The sequence below is a fragment of the Agaricus bisporus genome (assembly GCF_000300575.1).
Source record: "Agaricus bisporus var. bisporus H97 unplaced genomic scaffold AGABI2scaffold_10, whole genome shotgun sequence".
NCBI classification, from domain to species: Eukaryota; Fungi; Basidiomycota; class Agaricomycetes; order Agaricales; family Agaricaceae; genus Agaricus; species Agaricus bisporus.
Genome location: NW_006267345.1, coordinates 1048708 through 1064608, shown reverse-complemented (window position 1 = coordinate 1064608; position 15901 = coordinate 1048708). Strand labels below are relative to the sequence as shown.

The 15901-nt window shown below is 47.6% G+C and overlaps 5 protein-coding genes and 1 non-coding gene across 6 annotated transcripts; 5 read left to right on the top strand and 1 right to left on the bottom strand.

The window, feature by feature from the left end:
- Positions 1-95: 95 nt before the first annotated feature.
- AGABI2DRAFT_121294 (hypothetical protein) lies at positions 96-1847 on the top strand (the record flags this gene model as incomplete). The annotated part of the gene is made up of 5 exons (XM_006455312.1): positions 96-149; positions 199-223; positions 275-709; positions 756-1113; positions 1172-1847. The coding sequence occupies 5 exons, from the start codon at positions 96-98 to the stop codon at positions 1845-1847; spliced, it is 1548 nt and encodes a 515-aa protein (XP_006455375.1).
- Positions 1848-1951: 104 nt separating this feature from the next.
- On the top strand, positions 1952-3885 carry AGABI2DRAFT_194968 (hypothetical protein). The gene is made up of 10 exons (XM_006455311.1): positions 1952-2109; positions 2158-2193; positions 2242-2448; positions 2498-2586; positions 2639-2712; positions 2778-2911; positions 2963-2990; positions 3046-3293; positions 3347-3568; positions 3630-3885. Exons 1-10 carry the CDS (start codon positions 1963-1965, stop codon positions 3741-3743), a joined length of 1299 nt encoding a protein of 432 aa, XP_006455374.1. The 5' UTR covers positions 1952-1962; the 3' UTR covers positions 3744-3885.
- Positions 3886-3953: 68 nt separating this feature from the next.
- On the top strand, positions 3954-6287 carry AGABI2DRAFT_194967 (hypothetical protein). Its single transcript, XM_006455310.1, has 5 exons — positions 3954-4247; positions 4308-4784; positions 4847-5536; positions 5598-6023; positions 6082-6287. The coding sequence occupies exons 1-3, from the start codon at positions 4002-4004 to the stop codon at positions 5171-5173; spliced, it is 1050 nt and encodes a 349-aa protein (XP_006455373.1). The 5' UTR covers positions 3954-4001; the 3' UTR covers positions 5174-5536; positions 5598-6023; positions 6082-6287.
- Positions 6288-6319: 32 nt separating this feature from the next.
- Positions 6320-7477, top strand: AGABI2DRAFT_153383 (hypothetical protein; the record flags this gene model as incomplete). Its single annotated transcript, XM_006455309.1, has 4 exons — positions 6320-6333; positions 6382-6518; positions 6568-6809; positions 6866-7477. The coding sequence occupies 4 exons, from the start codon at positions 6320-6322 to the stop codon at positions 7475-7477; spliced, it is 1005 nt and encodes a 334-aa protein (XP_006455372.1).
- A 4990-nt stretch (positions 7478-12467) lies between these two features.
- Positions 12468-12539, bottom strand: AGABI2DRAFT_t113. Its single transcript has one exon. It is a non-coding gene; the product is annotated as a tRNA-Asp (tRNA).
- Positions 12540-13626: 1087 nt separating this feature from the next.
- Positions 13627-15492, top strand: AGABI2DRAFT_180485 (hypothetical protein; the record flags this gene model as incomplete). Its single annotated transcript, XM_006455308.1, has 8 exons — positions 13627-13827; positions 13885-14080; positions 14134-14159; positions 14211-14284; positions 14335-14494; positions 14547-14964; positions 15022-15123; positions 15175-15492. The coding sequence occupies 8 exons, from the start codon at positions 13627-13629 to the stop codon at positions 15420-15422; spliced, it is 1425 nt and encodes a 474-aa protein (XP_006455371.1). The 3' UTR covers positions 15423-15492.
- Positions 15493-15901: the final 409 nt, after the last annotated feature.

Sequence of the window (15901 nt, the reverse complement as noted above, 5' to 3'; positions counted from 1 at the left end):
CTAGACGTTACCGTGACAGTCACACCGGCCTAAAACGAGTTCGTTGATTGTGGAAAGCGTGGGAATCGATGCCTTCGACCACTATCACTCTCTCCATGCTCAACAACGGGAATCCCCTCCTCGCCGCCGCAAAACGCGCCCGAAAAGACGTGAGCAGATCGTTCATTACAGCGTACTCGTTACTCATTTTCTTCATAGAAAGCGGCGTCCAACAAACGCAAAGGTAAGCGTGCTTGTATATCGCACCCCAGGACGCCGAACATAATGTGTCAAGTATTAAATGCAGAAGAAACATCCACCGGACTGCTAATAGTCCGCGTACCACAGTCTAGAGCATCCTCATCCCAACCTATCCCTTCGTCGTCGTCACAACCACCAAACAAAAAGTTCCGAGCCTCTTCTCAGCCACCGGATCGCATTCCAACGGTCATGGACCAGAACATGGACCCTGCCTTTCAGTTTTCCCGGCCAGATTCTTCCAAGGGCCTAAAACAACTGGATACATCTATTCCTATCGAACAAAACGAGACACCACAGATCCAGAGAAATAAACGGCTGAGAGAGGGCTCAATGGCGGCTATTGCGAGCGACGAAGAGGGGGAAAGACGGGTCGGAAGGGAAAAGGAACGAAGCACTGGACATCATCGCAGAAAAAGCTCGTTATCAAGGGGAAAGCGGATAAGTAGCGCGTTTGAAGCAGGGATTATCTGTAAGTTTCTCAACACAGTTTAGACGCGTACTGACTCAAGGCGTAGCGTCACCTCCTAATACCGTACCCGAAGGCACGTTTTTCAAACACATTGACTGCGACTTGCCAGAGACCGAACGCGTCCGACAACTCTTGACCTGGTGTGCCATCCGTTCGTCTGGGAGTTCTTCATTTTCCCGGTCATCGACGCCTGTGAAACGCAAACCGACGTTGGGCTTGTCAGACAAAGCTGCGGCAGTGTCGACGCAGGTTAAAGACGAGTTTATTCGGAGGCTGGTGGAGCGAAAGACACGGTTGAATCTCTATGGCGGAGCAGCAATAGCTGAAGGATCGCTGGCGAAAGAAAACGAGCAAAACACAAGGAATAAGAACCTCGATATCAAATATAGTCAGGACATTCGACAGTGAGTGGCTGACTTGATTCCGAAAATGATGTACTTAGTACGGGATCTATCTACGTAGAATGGAAGAGGAGGAGGATATGCGAAAGAAGGTTCTATACGCCTTTGAAGAATATGTCAAGAGACAAAGCGCAGTGGAGGAAGCGAGTTCTGTGTATCTATCGGAAAAGGCTAGTGGGAAACGGCGACAGATTGAAAACGACGAAGAATACGAAGATTTGCTACCAGATCTTCACGACCTGCCATCTGACATGCGAAAGTCACTCGATCTAATTTTGCGTTCTCGAACTTCTACCGAACTATTGCCAGCGATCAACACGCTGACACCAGACGTGAATTACAAACTGGACCGATTAGGTTCATTTATTAACGCCGCACGGGCGACGATGAGGGTGGCGGAAGACATGCTGAATGAACGTTTCAGACTGCTGCATGCCAATCTAGAGAAACGCCGAGGAGGTGCGAGTGGCGACGGTGGTGATGGTGTAGATGTGGTGAAGAATTATGTAGAAAAGGAGGGGCCGCCGGGAGGGCTGAGAGATTTGTTGAGGTCGTTGTCGCAGATCGACTCTGCTCGGCATCCGTCCAAGATTGGTGACTCGGCGCGACGAGCAGCGAAGGAGGTGAAGAGGATCGGCGACAGTGGGCGAAGACTGACCGCAGTATACCCGAATGGCGGGACACCGAGAAAGGCGCCGGGCACGCCTCGACGGCAAGGAACACCTGGACGAGAATGATGAATGTTGTAGTTGTTATTATCATTATTGTTATTTGTATTCGATTTAAGCGCCCGTCCTGGTGAAAGCCAGCGCGTGGCAGTGCCGAATTAAAACTACCTTCTTCAACCGTGCCATGGGTGCCCAGCAAAGCTCCCGGTCCAAGACTTCGAAAATCAAGGCTGCATTCAAGTCGACGCACACCACGACCGACAGCGTGCAGGGGCGCGCGAGCACGTCGGAGCGGCCGAGGAGCGCGACACCGTCGGCGGTGAGTTCGCTGGTATGTTGTATGTTATGTTATGGCTTGTTGATCATCCTCCAGACACAGCCAACCACGACCACAATGCCCGTCCCCACCTGCTCAGTAAATCCTCTCTACCCGCTCACCACCGCCCACGCTGACCACAACCAGTATCGCACCGGCAGGACCATCGGCAGCGGCACCTATGCCATCGTCAAGGAAGCCATCCATGTTCAGACCGGCAAATACTACGCCTGCAAGGTCATCAACAAAAAGCTCATGGAGGGCAGGGAGTACCTCGTCCGCAACGAGATCACCGTCCTCAAACGTGTCTCCAGTGGACATTCCAACATCGTCACCCTTCACGACTACTTTGAAGTAGGTCTTCAGTCCACCATCCATTCCACTCACTCGCATCTACCCCTAGACTGCACACAATCTCTACCTCTGCTTCGATCTCTGCACCGGAGGCGAGCTCTTTGACCGCATATGCGCCAAAGGCAGTTACTATGAGGCGTGAGTCCCACGACAATCACATCCGCTCATACCCTTATCCGACCCTGACCAGTGAAGCCGCTGATCTCGTCCGCACCGTCTTCAAGACCGTCAAATATATTCACGACTGTGGCATCGTCCATCGCGGTTCGCATTCCCCATTATTACTATCTCCTCATTTTTAAACTGAAAGAATATTAAATCATCTCAAGATCTCAAACCCGAAAACCTGCTTTTCAGAACCGTAGCAGAGGATGCCGATATTATGATAGCCGACTTTGGTCTGAGTCGTGTGATGGAAGACGAGAAACTCACCAAACTGACCGAAGTCTGTGGTACTCCCGGCGTAAGCTCATTCTAGTTACCATTAAACAGTCCTAACACTCGATGTCAATAGTATATGGCGCCTGAAATCTTCAAACGAGGTATACTCCTTGTCCCCAACCCCCACACGCCCAATCAACTTACTCGCTCCTTCAGTTGGCCATGGCAAACCCGTCGACGTATGGGCGATGGGAGTAATAACCTACTTCCTTCTCGCTGGTTACACTCCCTTTGACAGAGATACCCAACAAGAAGAGATGGAAGCCATCATGGCCGGCAACTACAAGTTTGAACCCGTCGAATATTGGGAGAATGTCTCCGAGACCGCCAAAGACTTTGTTCGCACATGTCTAACGGTAGATCCCCTCGAACGACCAACAGCCACCCAAGCCCTCCAACACAAGGTTTTTTCTAGTTTTTCCATCGTCATGACCCCTTTCTCATTTTGATGACTTAGTGGCTTTCTGATGAGAAGCCCCACTTTGTCGCTCGTGAAGATGGCACCCCTGCCGATCTTTTGCCACATGTCAAGAGGGCCTTCAATGCCAAACAAGCTTGGCGTAAAGCCGCTTTCAGTATCACCGCCGTTAAGAGAATGGCTACGCTTGCTGGGCATTCCGGCGGCGAACTCGAAGAGTTACGCGATGAGGTTAATAAGTTCAAAGAAGAATCAGAAAAGGTTCGTCGGCTTTGTTACCTCTTGTCCGACCATTCGTATCTCACATTTATTTTTTGCATAGGAGGTCATGGAAGACGCATCGATTACTCATCAGTATTTTCCAGCGCCCAACAGCCCTAATTCCAGCGACCTCAATCGTCAAATGGCTCAGGCCAAGATTGGGGACAAGAAATAGCTTATCCCTTTATCGGTCTTTTTTTTTCTCGTTTGCTGAGTATTTGAAGGGTTCATATTTTTTCTTGAGTATCAAAGCTACACAATACATACTATACAGTACGCCAATAGATTGACAACAGAACAGGAGTGTTCGGCCTCGGGAATATTCGGCCGAAATGATATGTGTTATTTAACATCCAAGATCCGGATCACACATCCGAACGGCAGTCGACCCTATAAAACAAACACACTCCTAAGTCAGACGCGAAACGACAAAATGCTTCGTCTCGCTTCTCGGTCCTTATTCACAAAGCCTCTATCGGCGTCAACGAGGTCGCTGGCGACTGCGACGTCCTCCAATGTAGTCAACATTGTTGAAGTTGGACCGAGAGATGGTCTTCAGAACGAAAAGGGCTCGATCGTGCCTGTGGATCTCAAGGTCCAGCTCATAGACCGACTTGTTAAAGCCGGTGTTACCAATGTCGAGGCTGGTAGTTTCGTCAGTCCTAAATGGGTTCCTCAGGCAAGTTAAAGAGAACAAACTCTTTCCTTCTACCATTATTAATTCGTTATTTTTTTTCAGATGAGTGGTACGGCTGAGGTACTTAAGAAGAAAACACATGTCCCAAACGTTCATTATGCCTGTCTCGTACCCAACCAACGTGGCCTCGACGATCTCCTAACCCTCCTCTCCTCATCTCAACACCAACAACCCCCTCTCACAGACGAAATCTCCATCTTCACAGCCGCCACCGACGCCTTCACCCGTGCCAATCTCAACTGCAACATCTCTGAATCCCTTGCCCGACTCGCACCCGTAGCACGTAAAGCCCTCGATAACAATATCCGTGTCCGTGGCTACGTCAGTGTCGTCATAGCTTGTCCGTATACCGGTAAAGTGGATTATAAGAAAGTGAGAGAGGTGTCGAAGGCGTTGATTGATATGGGGTGTTATGAAGTTAGTTTGGGTGATACAGTGGGTCAAGGTACACCCTTTGATATATCCGAAATGATTGCGGAAGTCACCAAAGACGTACCTGTCTCCAATCTCGCCGGACATGTAAGTTATCAAATTCATTCTTGTTTTTGTTTTGTTTCATATTAATCTATAAATCCCATTAGTTCCATGATACCTTTGGAACAGCCGTAGCCAATGTCATGGCCGCATTGGACTCTGGCATTCGTACAATCGATTCTTCCGTTGGCGGCCTTGGTGGATGCCCTTATTCTCCCGGTGCAACCGGGAATGTTGCTACTGAAGACATTCTCTATGCCCTCCAAAACTCACCATACACCGTCGGAGGAACTGCCAACGGTACAATTGATCTCAGCCAGATGGTTGATATCGGTTGGTGGATCAGCGAGAAGCTCGGTAGAGAGAGCGTGAGCAGAGTCGGGAGGGCTATCCGAGCACGCAAGTCGAGAGAAGAAGCCAAAAGCAAGCTATAGGGCGATGTACATATCTATATATCTATAGGATAGTATGTTCCGTGTGCCTATATATATACCTATTCCCCCCCTTCCAGTAGTTTTACTATTCCAAATGCAGCCGCGGCGGCTAAACCGCCAACCATGAGGGTACTCACTGCGCCCCATACATATCCTTTTATCCCTAGACTCGCTCCAGTCACATGAGATTTGACTGCTCCGAAGATGAGCAAGACGGCTCCGGTGATGATACATGAATAGATGAGAGCGATGTGAGCTTTTGGAATGAAGAAGTAGGGTATGAGGGGAATGAGACCGCCGATAAGATAACCCATGCCGATAGTGAATGCCGAGACGTAAAGGCGCATAGTCGGAATTTCCTCTGCAATAGGCCCAGTCAGCAGAGCCGCGAAAGAGAGAGAGAGAGAGAGAAGAGTCATTACCTAGTCCTTGACCAAATTTGAGAAGAAAAGCAGTGATACCGACGTCCTTGCCCCATCTTAAGCTGGAGCTTTCTGCATCACTGCTGGAAGATGATGATGGATAGTCGTCTTCTTCGATCTCACGCAGACAGTTGGCCACGGCACGACATGATTTTTCATTGACACCGACGGGAGCAAGGACCTGAGTAACTTCTCTTTCCAGTTCACCGGCGCAACTCTGTTTGACCCGTTCTCGTGTTTGTTTATGGAGATAACGGTAGTGATCCCTCTCTGCCTGCGAAGCAAGGAAACCGCCGATGCCCATTGAGATGGCGCCAGCTATGAGTTCAGCGATACCACCGAGAACGACGAGTTTTGATTCCCCGAGGGAAGATAGACCGGCAGTCAAAGCAAAGGGCACGGTCAGACCGTCGGAAAGACCGATTACACTGGCTCGAGGTCAGTACCTAGAAGACGATAAACGAGGCATATTTTTTATCGACGCACACATCTCGGACTACGTCCGGGTCGATGAGGGTGCGCTGCTGCTTATTGAGCTCCCTGCAGCAGACGCCGCCTGCACGAGAGTGACTACAGCATTTGGAGATGAGAGGGGTGTCGACGCCGGGGGCTGCGTGCTCGATGGGCCAGACGGGGGGCTGGACGGGATTCTGTCTTGGTGGGAGGGTGACGGTGGACATGGCTCAAGAGATAGCGCATTAGTCATCCGCCTATTTTTTCTTTAATGCTCCGAACAATGTGCGATTTGATTTTTTTTTCTCGGAAATAATCTGACTTGTCTGTCAGAAAACCGCGCAATGCTCGCTCAAAACGTGCACTCGAGGCTCGCCAGCCGAAAGAAGTCGAGGACCCCCGCACCTGTGTCTTTCTCCGGGGAACACACACCGGCGAGGTCGTCAACCAGGCCATGAAAGAACTCGTGAGTGTCTATGCCATCGTTTCACCTACACTCACCATTAACAACACCCTCAGATGGCTCTCAACGACCAAATGCCATTTCGTTCACAAAGAAAAACGACATCCATCCCTTCGACGCTACTTCCCAGGCCTCGCTCGAGTTCTGGTCCTCCAAAAACGATGCCTCGCTCTTCGTTGTCGGCCAATCCACAAAAAAGAAACCCAACGGTCTCACCTTTGTTCGTATGTTTGACGGGCGCATCCTCGACATGATCGAAGTCGGCGTCGAAAAGTTTATCAGCATGTCTGAATTCAAGGCTAGTATCTTCTCTCTCTCTCTCGGGGATCCACTCATCTAAATACAACATTCCAGACACCAAAATCAACTCCAGGACACAAGCCCCTCCTCCACTTTGCCTCTGATCTTTTCGATACCCATCCTCGCTTCACCCAGCTCAAATCCATGTTCATTTCCTTTTTCAACGGTGAAACCATAGAATCTCTATGTCTGTCTGGTATAGAACATGTCATCAGCATATCCCTTGGTCCTACCCCCGCGAATCTCACCACCGATCCTACTACCACCACCACCGAAGATCCCACGTCCCTCCCCAAAGTTCACATCCGAGTCTACACAATCGCACTCAAAACCTCCGGAACCCGTACACCCAAACTCGAACTATCCCTCATGGGCCCCTCTCTCGATCTCGTTCTCCGACGTCACCAAGCTCCCGACCCAGAACTCCTCAAACAATCCCTCAGACGACCCAAACTCAAGAAACAAGAAGTAGCGAAAGGTTTGGGGAAGAAGAAGAAGAATCTAGAGGTGGACGAGATGGGAGATTTGAGAGGCCGGGTACACGTTGCCACACAGGATCTTTCAAAGTTGCAGACAAGAAAGATGAAAGGTTTGAAAGCCGCTTTCGACGAGGACGAAGACAACGAAGAAGGTTTACCTCTCCAAAAGAAGCAGCGGACTTCATGATACTGGTTTGTAATATCGATGTGTTCTGTGTTCTATAAAACCATTTCCTATCAAATCTAGAGACTGAAACAAAGAGAAGGGTATCGAGGGTTAAACAAATCCAGCGGGTATACGATAACCAAATGCAAAGAGAGAAAACAGAAGTACTGAGAAACGGCGAAACTGAAATAGATTAAGAATCGAGAAATCAAGAAACTGAGAAACTGAGAATTCGAAAAAACAAATCACGAAACCGAGACACCTTGAAACCAAGAAATACAGATACAGAAAGAAAAAAAGGTATGATGATCCTCAGACAGAGATAAACCCGAAATGCAACATGCAGGTCAAAATGCGACCCAAGGCGTCTATGCCAAATGCCAAAAAGAAATAGATGAAAAACGTGCTCATGGAAGCGCTCCGATCTAGTCAACTTCTCTTACACCTACGTTCAGGAACTGCAATAACGTTAGTCATCCGTATCGTCGTCTTACTGACAACGCAAAACTCACCTCGCAGATAATCTTTGGGGGAAACGCGAGGCCTAAACAAGGTCCAAGGAATAGATCCAGTCGAAACCTCACCGATAATGTTCTCATCTCTCATTATCTTCACTGCCGATCCATTCTCCTCATCTGCAACCACATCTTTGTCTTCCACGTTCACCACCGTTGATTCATCTTCCCCATAAGCGTCGTCTCCGCTCCCTGCATCATAAGCCATTGCATCCCTCATCACGCCATCCCCCGACGCAGAAGCGGACAACTGGGAAAGACTCTCCTCGCTCCAAGAACTCTTCTGTTCATTCTCTAACCATTCCACTGCGCTGTCTAGAAACGCTCTTCCCTCTGCAAAGGGAATACCGAAACTGCTGTCGATAATAGCAAAAATGGGTTTCCATTCATCCTCGAGGTTTCTCAAAGATTCCGTTCCAACAACGTTATCGGGGGTAGTCAAGTCATGGTCCTTCATCGAATCACTGTCGTCGTCTTCAAGGCTAGTCAAGGACTCCGTGCTGATAGTATCCAAATCGTGACTCTTCATCGAATCACTGTCGTCATCTTCTTCATCTTCGTCAAATGGTGCAAACGTCGGAAGTTCGCAATCATGTTCATTCATGAAATCCAAAAGTTTAGTTATATCCTCGTCGAAACCACGAGTGGGACGAGGAGGTCTAGGTGGTATCTGTTCCATCGAAGGACTTTGCACAACTAAATACATGTGAGCGTTCGCCTTTTTCTTAAAAAGGAGAGTACTGACCGATGGTGGGAGTAGAGTCAATCGCTTCCGCCTGAATCCGAGCGGAACTAATGGGTGTTTCTTCCAGTGCTGTGATGGGTGTTACTTCCGGTGCTGTATACGCATGTAAGTACTTTCATATTTTTTTGCGAAGCACGTCACGAACCATTAGAGGGAGTAGATTCGATTTCCTCGCCCTCAGCATGCACGGGATCAGCGAGTATAGCGGCCAAGTCCGCCATTGACGGACTATAGACTAGTAGATTCAGAATGCATGAGTCTCGTTTTCATCTTTTGTAATTATAATAACGCTCACCGATGTCAAATGCGGCTTCTTCAAGAGTACGAGCAGGCAAAGCGAATATCTCTTCCATGGACGGGCTCTGCACAACTAATTTGAAACAGCGCGTGAGTACACATTCTTGTTAAAATATAGATAATACTGACTGATGGCAGGTATAATAGGTTTGATTGTCTCAAGCTCAGTAGCATCAGCACGAGCGAGTGTATCGTGAATGTTTTCCCTCGAACTAGACGAAACTTGATATCTGGCGCGTAAGTATTTTATTATCTCTAGAAGGAAGATACTGACCGATTGTGGGAGTAGATTTGGTTACGCCAAATTCCCTATGACTAGGAAGATCGAGTAAGGCGATTATCGCTTCGATTGATGGACTTGGTCCAACTATCTGACTTGTCAGTGTCTTTTCTTAACCCTTGAAAAACATCTGACCGGTGGTAGGAGTAGATTCGACTACCTTCAGCTCAGCGTCAATAAGGCGAGCAGGCATGTTGATTAATTCTTTCGTTGATTCTAATTTGTAACAAAGTGTGAGCGTCGTCATTTTTCTTTCGTGGCGATACTAACCGCTGGTAGGAGTAGATTCGAGGACTTCGACTTTGGGAAGATCGAGTAATGCAATAATTGCTTCTATCGATGGACTGGGTCCAACTTGATAAGACGTATGAGTAACCTCGTAATCCTTCAAAGGAGGAATTACTGACAGAGGGCGGGAGTCGATTCGACTACCTTGCTCTCGGCGTCAATGAAAGGAATAGATGGAGAGTTTACATCTTCCACTGAAGGGCTTTGTATAACTAAAGTTATGTGAGAACCTCCTTAATTTGACTCTTGTAAGGACGATAACACTGACCGATAGTGGGAATAGGCCCGACTACCTTGGCTTCAGTTAGTCTTGGATAAGCGGCAACGTCCTTCATTGAAGGGCTTGCGTCTAGATTAAGATAATACATGAGCGTCACCTCTAGGCGTAATAACAAAGACTTACCGCTGGTGTGGGTAGGCTTCGACTCGGTATGTGTGAGGATCTCTTCTATAGATGAGGTTTGTGCAACTGAATGAGACTACTGTGTAAGTATACGCTCCAAATACTCTCGACACGACGATAATACTAACCACTGGCAATAGTGGATTCCATTATCTCGACTTGAGCAGACATAGCGGATATCTCATCTATTAACGGGCATTGCGCCACTAGGTTTGAGAAAGGCGTAAGTATCTGTTTTATATCAACAAGAGAACGATATCACTTACCGACAGTGGGGGTAGCAGGTTTAATCGTCTCCACCTTGCGCATAGAAGTGAAAGGCGATAAAGGTGGCTCAGAATTATCTGAATCAAAGGGTTCGATGGTAATATATGTACCATCATCTGAAACGCGTAGAAGGTGAAGGGAGCCTGGCGGCATAGAGCCCGGTTCCATGACTGAAGAACGAATAATCGTAAGTTGAGCATACCAATCTTCAGCTCTAAACTCACAAATATTAGCTCGACTTAAATCGTCATATTGATCAGTGTCGGTGTCGGTGTCGGTGTCGGTGTCGTCGTCGTATGCTGGTTCTTCATCAGATTCGTCCCCCTCGAACTCAAGACTCAAAAACCTATTCGGAATCTCCGAATCGCATTCTTGCATAAAATTCAAAACTCCAGTCAAATTCTCGTTCTCATCACGGGCAGGGCGAAAAAGGGTGTGGGTCAGCCGGTGGTGAATATCGTCCAATGAAGGACTGTGAACAACTGATAAAAAATTAAGAGGTTACTCTAGTATATGCATCATAGTCTTTACAAACAACTCACCAATTCTCGGAAGGATTGATTCCACCTCTTCACTCGCTTCGAGAGAAGAAAGAGACGGACTTGACGAAATGGGTTTATTGTTCTCGGTCCCGTCGAAAACTGCCGCGACTTCCTCGTTGACGCCGTGAAATTCAGTCAATATCTCTTCATGGATGGCTAGAAACAAATATCAGCCGCACTGAAATTCGCACTACGACTCAAAATAAACGCCAAACTTACTTGTACTATGGAAAGTACCCGTTTCTCCATTGCCTCGGTTGTCGAGCGAAAGACAGTCGTCGGAGAGTGTGCAAGAGGATCGAGAACCTTTCTCAAGGATGCTGGAAAGGGGAGTTGAATCCCCCTCGGGGTCATTGACCTCCGGCAATTGTGCATTCCCAAGATTGGTCTCGCCTTCCGCACTGCTCTCGACTACTTCTAGGCTCGACACCTTACGCTCTCCTCGCACGTCGTCCGTGATAACGATTTCATCAATGACATTCTCTCTCGTACCCTCCGGCGCTTCGCTCTCTTCAGAAAATGAGAAAAAATCCTCATCTCCACTCCCATCCATCATGCTTTCGTCATCTCCAAAAAGTGACAAGTGATAGCCGACTGGGTAGAATTTTTTTTTACATTAGGCTTCGCGAGCTATCCGATTATGAAAAAAACTCACTGCCGCCAATAGATTTGCCATCGTCTTCATGAGCATCAGCAACTGTCAAACCACATTCAATCCTATCCTGGACCCTATCATTATCAAATCTCTCAGCAATATCTGGAGGTTCTGGTTCATCCCCCACCGAAGTCATAGAAGACGAGGTAATGGACTCTCCGTCACTAAAGAAACGATCTTCCGACGCATTATCGTCGCTTGAAAGAAGCGAACACCGCTTAATACTCTTGTTCGCTGGTTCATCCTCACCAACCGCCTTGACGGGACCATAACGGCTCATTGCCTCCGCGAATTTCGAAGGAATGAAAGCTTGTCTAATAATAGACGACGTAGCCTCATCAGCGTATGCTATGAGATGCCCATGGGTTAAGTTGAACGAAATGCAACAATTAACTCCATGACAAACCTGCGTGGTCGGTAATATCTGCTTCTTGAGAAGGCAGGACGCCAACCTTCTCATTACCCAACGTCTGGGCGGGAGCGACGTCGCCGAAGACTAGAAAGTGAGCGTCGAATTCGTAAATGAGAATCATTACGCTAATATATAATTGAGTAATTCGTACCTTTGACGACATTGACGACGTTTACGACACCGAATCCGAGCTCGGTGGCATTCTCGGATGTCGAGGTGCGAGTGCGGCTAAGCCAAAAAGAGGCGAAGATATTCAACAAGAATAGGTAGATAGCGGAGGCGTATGATGCGAGTAAAGAATGCATGATGGTAATGTAATGGACGTATGAAGGAAATCCAGGCGTGTTTTCCGCCAATTTATATGTTTAGCAAAGTGGGCGGGTGACTAGCATCTTTTAAGTAGGACAAAATATAATCTTTTCGATTGTCAACCACCGGGAAAACTTGGATGTCAGCCATCTCAGCCACCATTCACTGATACTCAAGGCCAGTTAGACTAAACGTAAAGCGTCCCAAAGATTACTGCAGTAAAAAGTTGACAGCATTGGAGAGTGTCGAAGGACTGGCAAAAAGGAAAACCGAAACTAATATATGTATCAAAAATAAACTCTCTGTCGGGGAGTCGAACCCCGCTTTCGCGCGTGACAGGCGCGTGTACTAACCGATATACTAACAGAGACATGTTAAATGTAAGGAACCAGGGCATTATGAAACGGGAATGATTGCCATGATCACGTACGCAATAACAATCCCCAATCTATTCGCGGGATGATGAACAAAAACCTTATTAGACTCGCTCTCGAATGGATCCTAATGGATCTGGCTAGGCTCAAGAGTTACACCACAAGTCACCAAGAATTCAACCGGGTAGTTATTAGGAAGAAAGGCTTAACTTAGCGGCGCCTGTCCACCAGTGTTTTACGGTCACTTCCACGTGGCTGCACTCTCCGCTATACGTATTAGACGTCAGATGGCATGCCAGGCGTTTCGCCAACACATTCCTCGCTTTCTTCTCATCTCAATGCTCTACCCACTTGGTCGAATTGTGCAAGAACGAGGCGCGACTCGGCAGAAGATGTCAGCATGATATCTAGTATGTATGGCAAGATGTTTTTCGGCAGTCATGGTGCTGTCCTGCCGGCAAGACCGACCAGATGGCCTGGTGGCATCATGCGGCAGGTACTCCCTTGACTATCGCGGTAAGAGTGGCTCGCTCGACTTCTCGAACTTGAAAGAAGCTGTCGGATAGAAGACTTATACAGGAGTCCGAAATCCCTAGCAGTCGAGTTCCAAATCCCCAGATGAACACAACATTAAACAGCATAAGTGTAGGAAATTCGGCAAAGCCTCGAAGACGCGTCTACAGCTAGCTGCCAACACCTACATGTTTGGCCCGATGTCCTATGTTTGTCTTGCCACACCCTGCCCAGTCCACTCATCCATGATGTCACCCTGCCAGCAGTAGAGTAGCAGCACGGCCACACCCCACTCTCTACCCCGGGATCATCGGACCGACTAAACGAATGGAGGTATCCCCGAGAATTTTCGAATCCTTGAATGGCTCCTTCCGTGAGTTATTGATCCCAAAGTCATCCCCGAAGGCGGATTGCTTCTGACATTTTTTTTTACTGAACTCTCCTCTCACCATTTAGGTTCTCGCTCCTCACTACATTTCTTTTTCTATGACTTTTTCTAGGTGCGACGATGATACAATTCCACAAAACAACTTGAATCATGAAATCGAATGCACCTCGACGCCAGTTCACATGGCTGGTGAAGATGCACCAGTTTCTCTCGAGAAACAACGGTCGCCACTTCCAAAATTCCAATTGTCTCTTGTACTTCTCATCCAGTTGGCAGAGCCCATTACTGCTCTTGTCATCTATCCTTTCATCAATCAATTCATTCGCAACACTGGAATTACGAAAGGCGACGACAACTGGACCGGCTATTATGCCGGTATCATTGTAAGTAGTATCATCTTATCACCTTGCAGATGTATACCCTTTATTCCTTCGCCATAGGAATCCACCTTTTTCTTTACCGAAACTATCACCGTCTTTCATTGGGGATGGTTGTCTGATCGGATCGGTAGGAGGCCTGTGTTGCTCCTAGGCCCGCTGGGTTTGACTTTTGCGATGCTCTGGTTTGGCTATTCAACTTCCTTCTGGCCGCTGGTATTCGCTCGTTGCTTCCAAGGAATTTTCAACGGTAACATTGGTATGCTTAGCTCTTAAAATATTCCTTGTATAATCTTGCTCAAGTCTTTGTAGGTGTATCTAAAACAATCATGGTAGAGGTTAGTTGTTTCTCAAAAGACGGTTAAATATGGTGGAGCTCATTAGTTCAGCTGACGGACAAGACCAATGTTGGAGATGCTTTTGCGATAATGCCTCTTATGTGGAGTATAGGTTCAACTATTGGGTGCGTTACGACGCTTCGATCGTGTGAACAACTTCTAATCCATACACTAGTCCTATCATAGGTGGCGCTTTTAGCAATCCAGCCCAACGGTGGCCGCATGTGTTCAACAAAATCGAAATTTTCAAGAGTCACCCTTACTTTTTGCCCTGTCTTGTTTCTGCGCTGTTCGCCTTGTTCACATTTTTTCTTGCGTTCTTAGGGCTCAAAGAGGTTCGCATTTACTTGAACCCCAGCATCATTTAGATTAACGCCGCCTGGGCAGACCCATTCCGATCTCTCAGCCCGCTCGCAGCGAGAAGTGAAAGCAAGGGAAGAGAATTCAAAAGATTTGCAATCCGCCGGCTCTACAGATAGACTCTTAGATTATGATGAGTCTACAGACTATGGCACCACCAAAAATCCGACGCATAGTCCCTCTTCTTCGGTTTCTGAGCGTCCAACCTTACGTTCCATGCTTACGTCCAAGCTGACGCAAGTAATCATCATTAATTATCTTTTCCTCTCATTCACCGAGATGGCTTACACTGTTCTCGTACCACTCGTTTATTCGACGAGAATCGAATTTGGTGGTCTGGGGTTTAACCCTTACCAGATTGGTATGATTATGGGTATCTGGGGTTTTATCAATGCCTTTGTACAGCTATACCTGCTTGGCACACTAATCAGGAAATACGGAGCGGGTCTGATATATAAAATCTCCTACGCGTCCTTCTTGATATGCTTCCTGATGTTCCCAGTTTCGACTCATCTTGCCCGCCGCAATGGAGACGTTGGAGTCGGGGCATATATATCAATTGCAGTACAGCTTTTGTTCCAATTCGTCATATGGATGGGATATGGTAGGTCCACCTTGTCGAATTATGCTTCCTCTCCTCATTCAGCTATCGCAGGTGCGATTCATGTAATCATCGCTGAAACTACTCCGAAACCTATACTTGGATCCATGAATGGCATCGTTCAGATGGCTGGATGTGCGGCTCGGACCATCGCTCCTACCGCAGCATCCTTATTATTCTCTATATCTTTGGAGAGACACCTAGTAGGAGGGGACTTGGTTTACCTTCTGCTGGTCGCTGTAGTTCTCGCCGGGATCAAATTCAGTTTGGCTTTGCCAGGGCACAAAGAGGTACAGTACTAGCGGACGCCTCTCATTAGCATCCGGCGTCCTTATAGTCTCCTCTCCGAATAAAAACTTTTGTTGTTCTTACAATTCCTCTCATCATAGCCGGGTGATAGAAGCTATATATACGCCTGTTTTGATGTGATTTCGGCGGAATGAGGCACAACTTGGCAGATAATAGCGGCATGATGGGTTACGTATGGCAAGTACGTGAACAGAGACAAATTTGTTCGCCTTGAGTGCAATCCCAGCCTCCGTATTCCTCCTCGCCAACCGCTATCCCACTCCTCTGCAACAACAAAAAAGGCGCACGCATACTAAGAGTGCCAGTAGGGGCGGTTTGCTCGATCTTTTGGACTTGAGAGAGGTAGTCGGATAAGTAGTAAGTACAAGTAGTAAGCCTGTACAAGCTCCCCCCCACAAATGAAAATTCCTAGTTGCGGACATATTTGAATTCAACTCCTGCTGCTCTCCATACGTCCCGATAAGTTTACAAT

Excerpts from the sequence above, each read along its gene's own strand:
- AGABI2DRAFT_194968 (XM_006455311.1), top strand. The coding sequence starts at position 1,963 with ATGGGTGCCCAGCAAAGCTCCCGGTCCAAGACTTCGAAAATCAAGGCT. Across the intron at positions 2,110-2,157 it reads CGTCGGCGGTGAGTTCGCTG|CCAACCACGACCACAATGCC; the intron begins GTATGTTGTATG and ends CTCCAGACACAG. Across the intron at positions 2,587-2,638 it reads AAAGGCAGTTACTATGAGGC|TGAAGCCGCTGATCTCGTCC; the intron begins GTGAGTCCCACG and ends GACCCTGACCAG.
- AGABI2DRAFT_194967 (XM_006455310.1), top strand. The coding sequence starts at position 4,002 with ATGCTTCGTCTCGCTTCTCGGTCCTTATTCACAAAGCCTCTATCGGCG. Across the intron at positions 4,248-4,307 it reads GTCCTAAATGGGTTCCTCAG|ATGAGTGGTACGGCTGAGGT; the intron begins GCAAGTTAAAGA and ends ATTTTTTTTCAG. Across the intron at positions 4,785-4,846 it reads TCTCCAATCTCGCCGGACAT|TTCCATGATACCTTTGGAAC; the intron begins GTAAGTTATCAA and ends AAATCCCATTAG.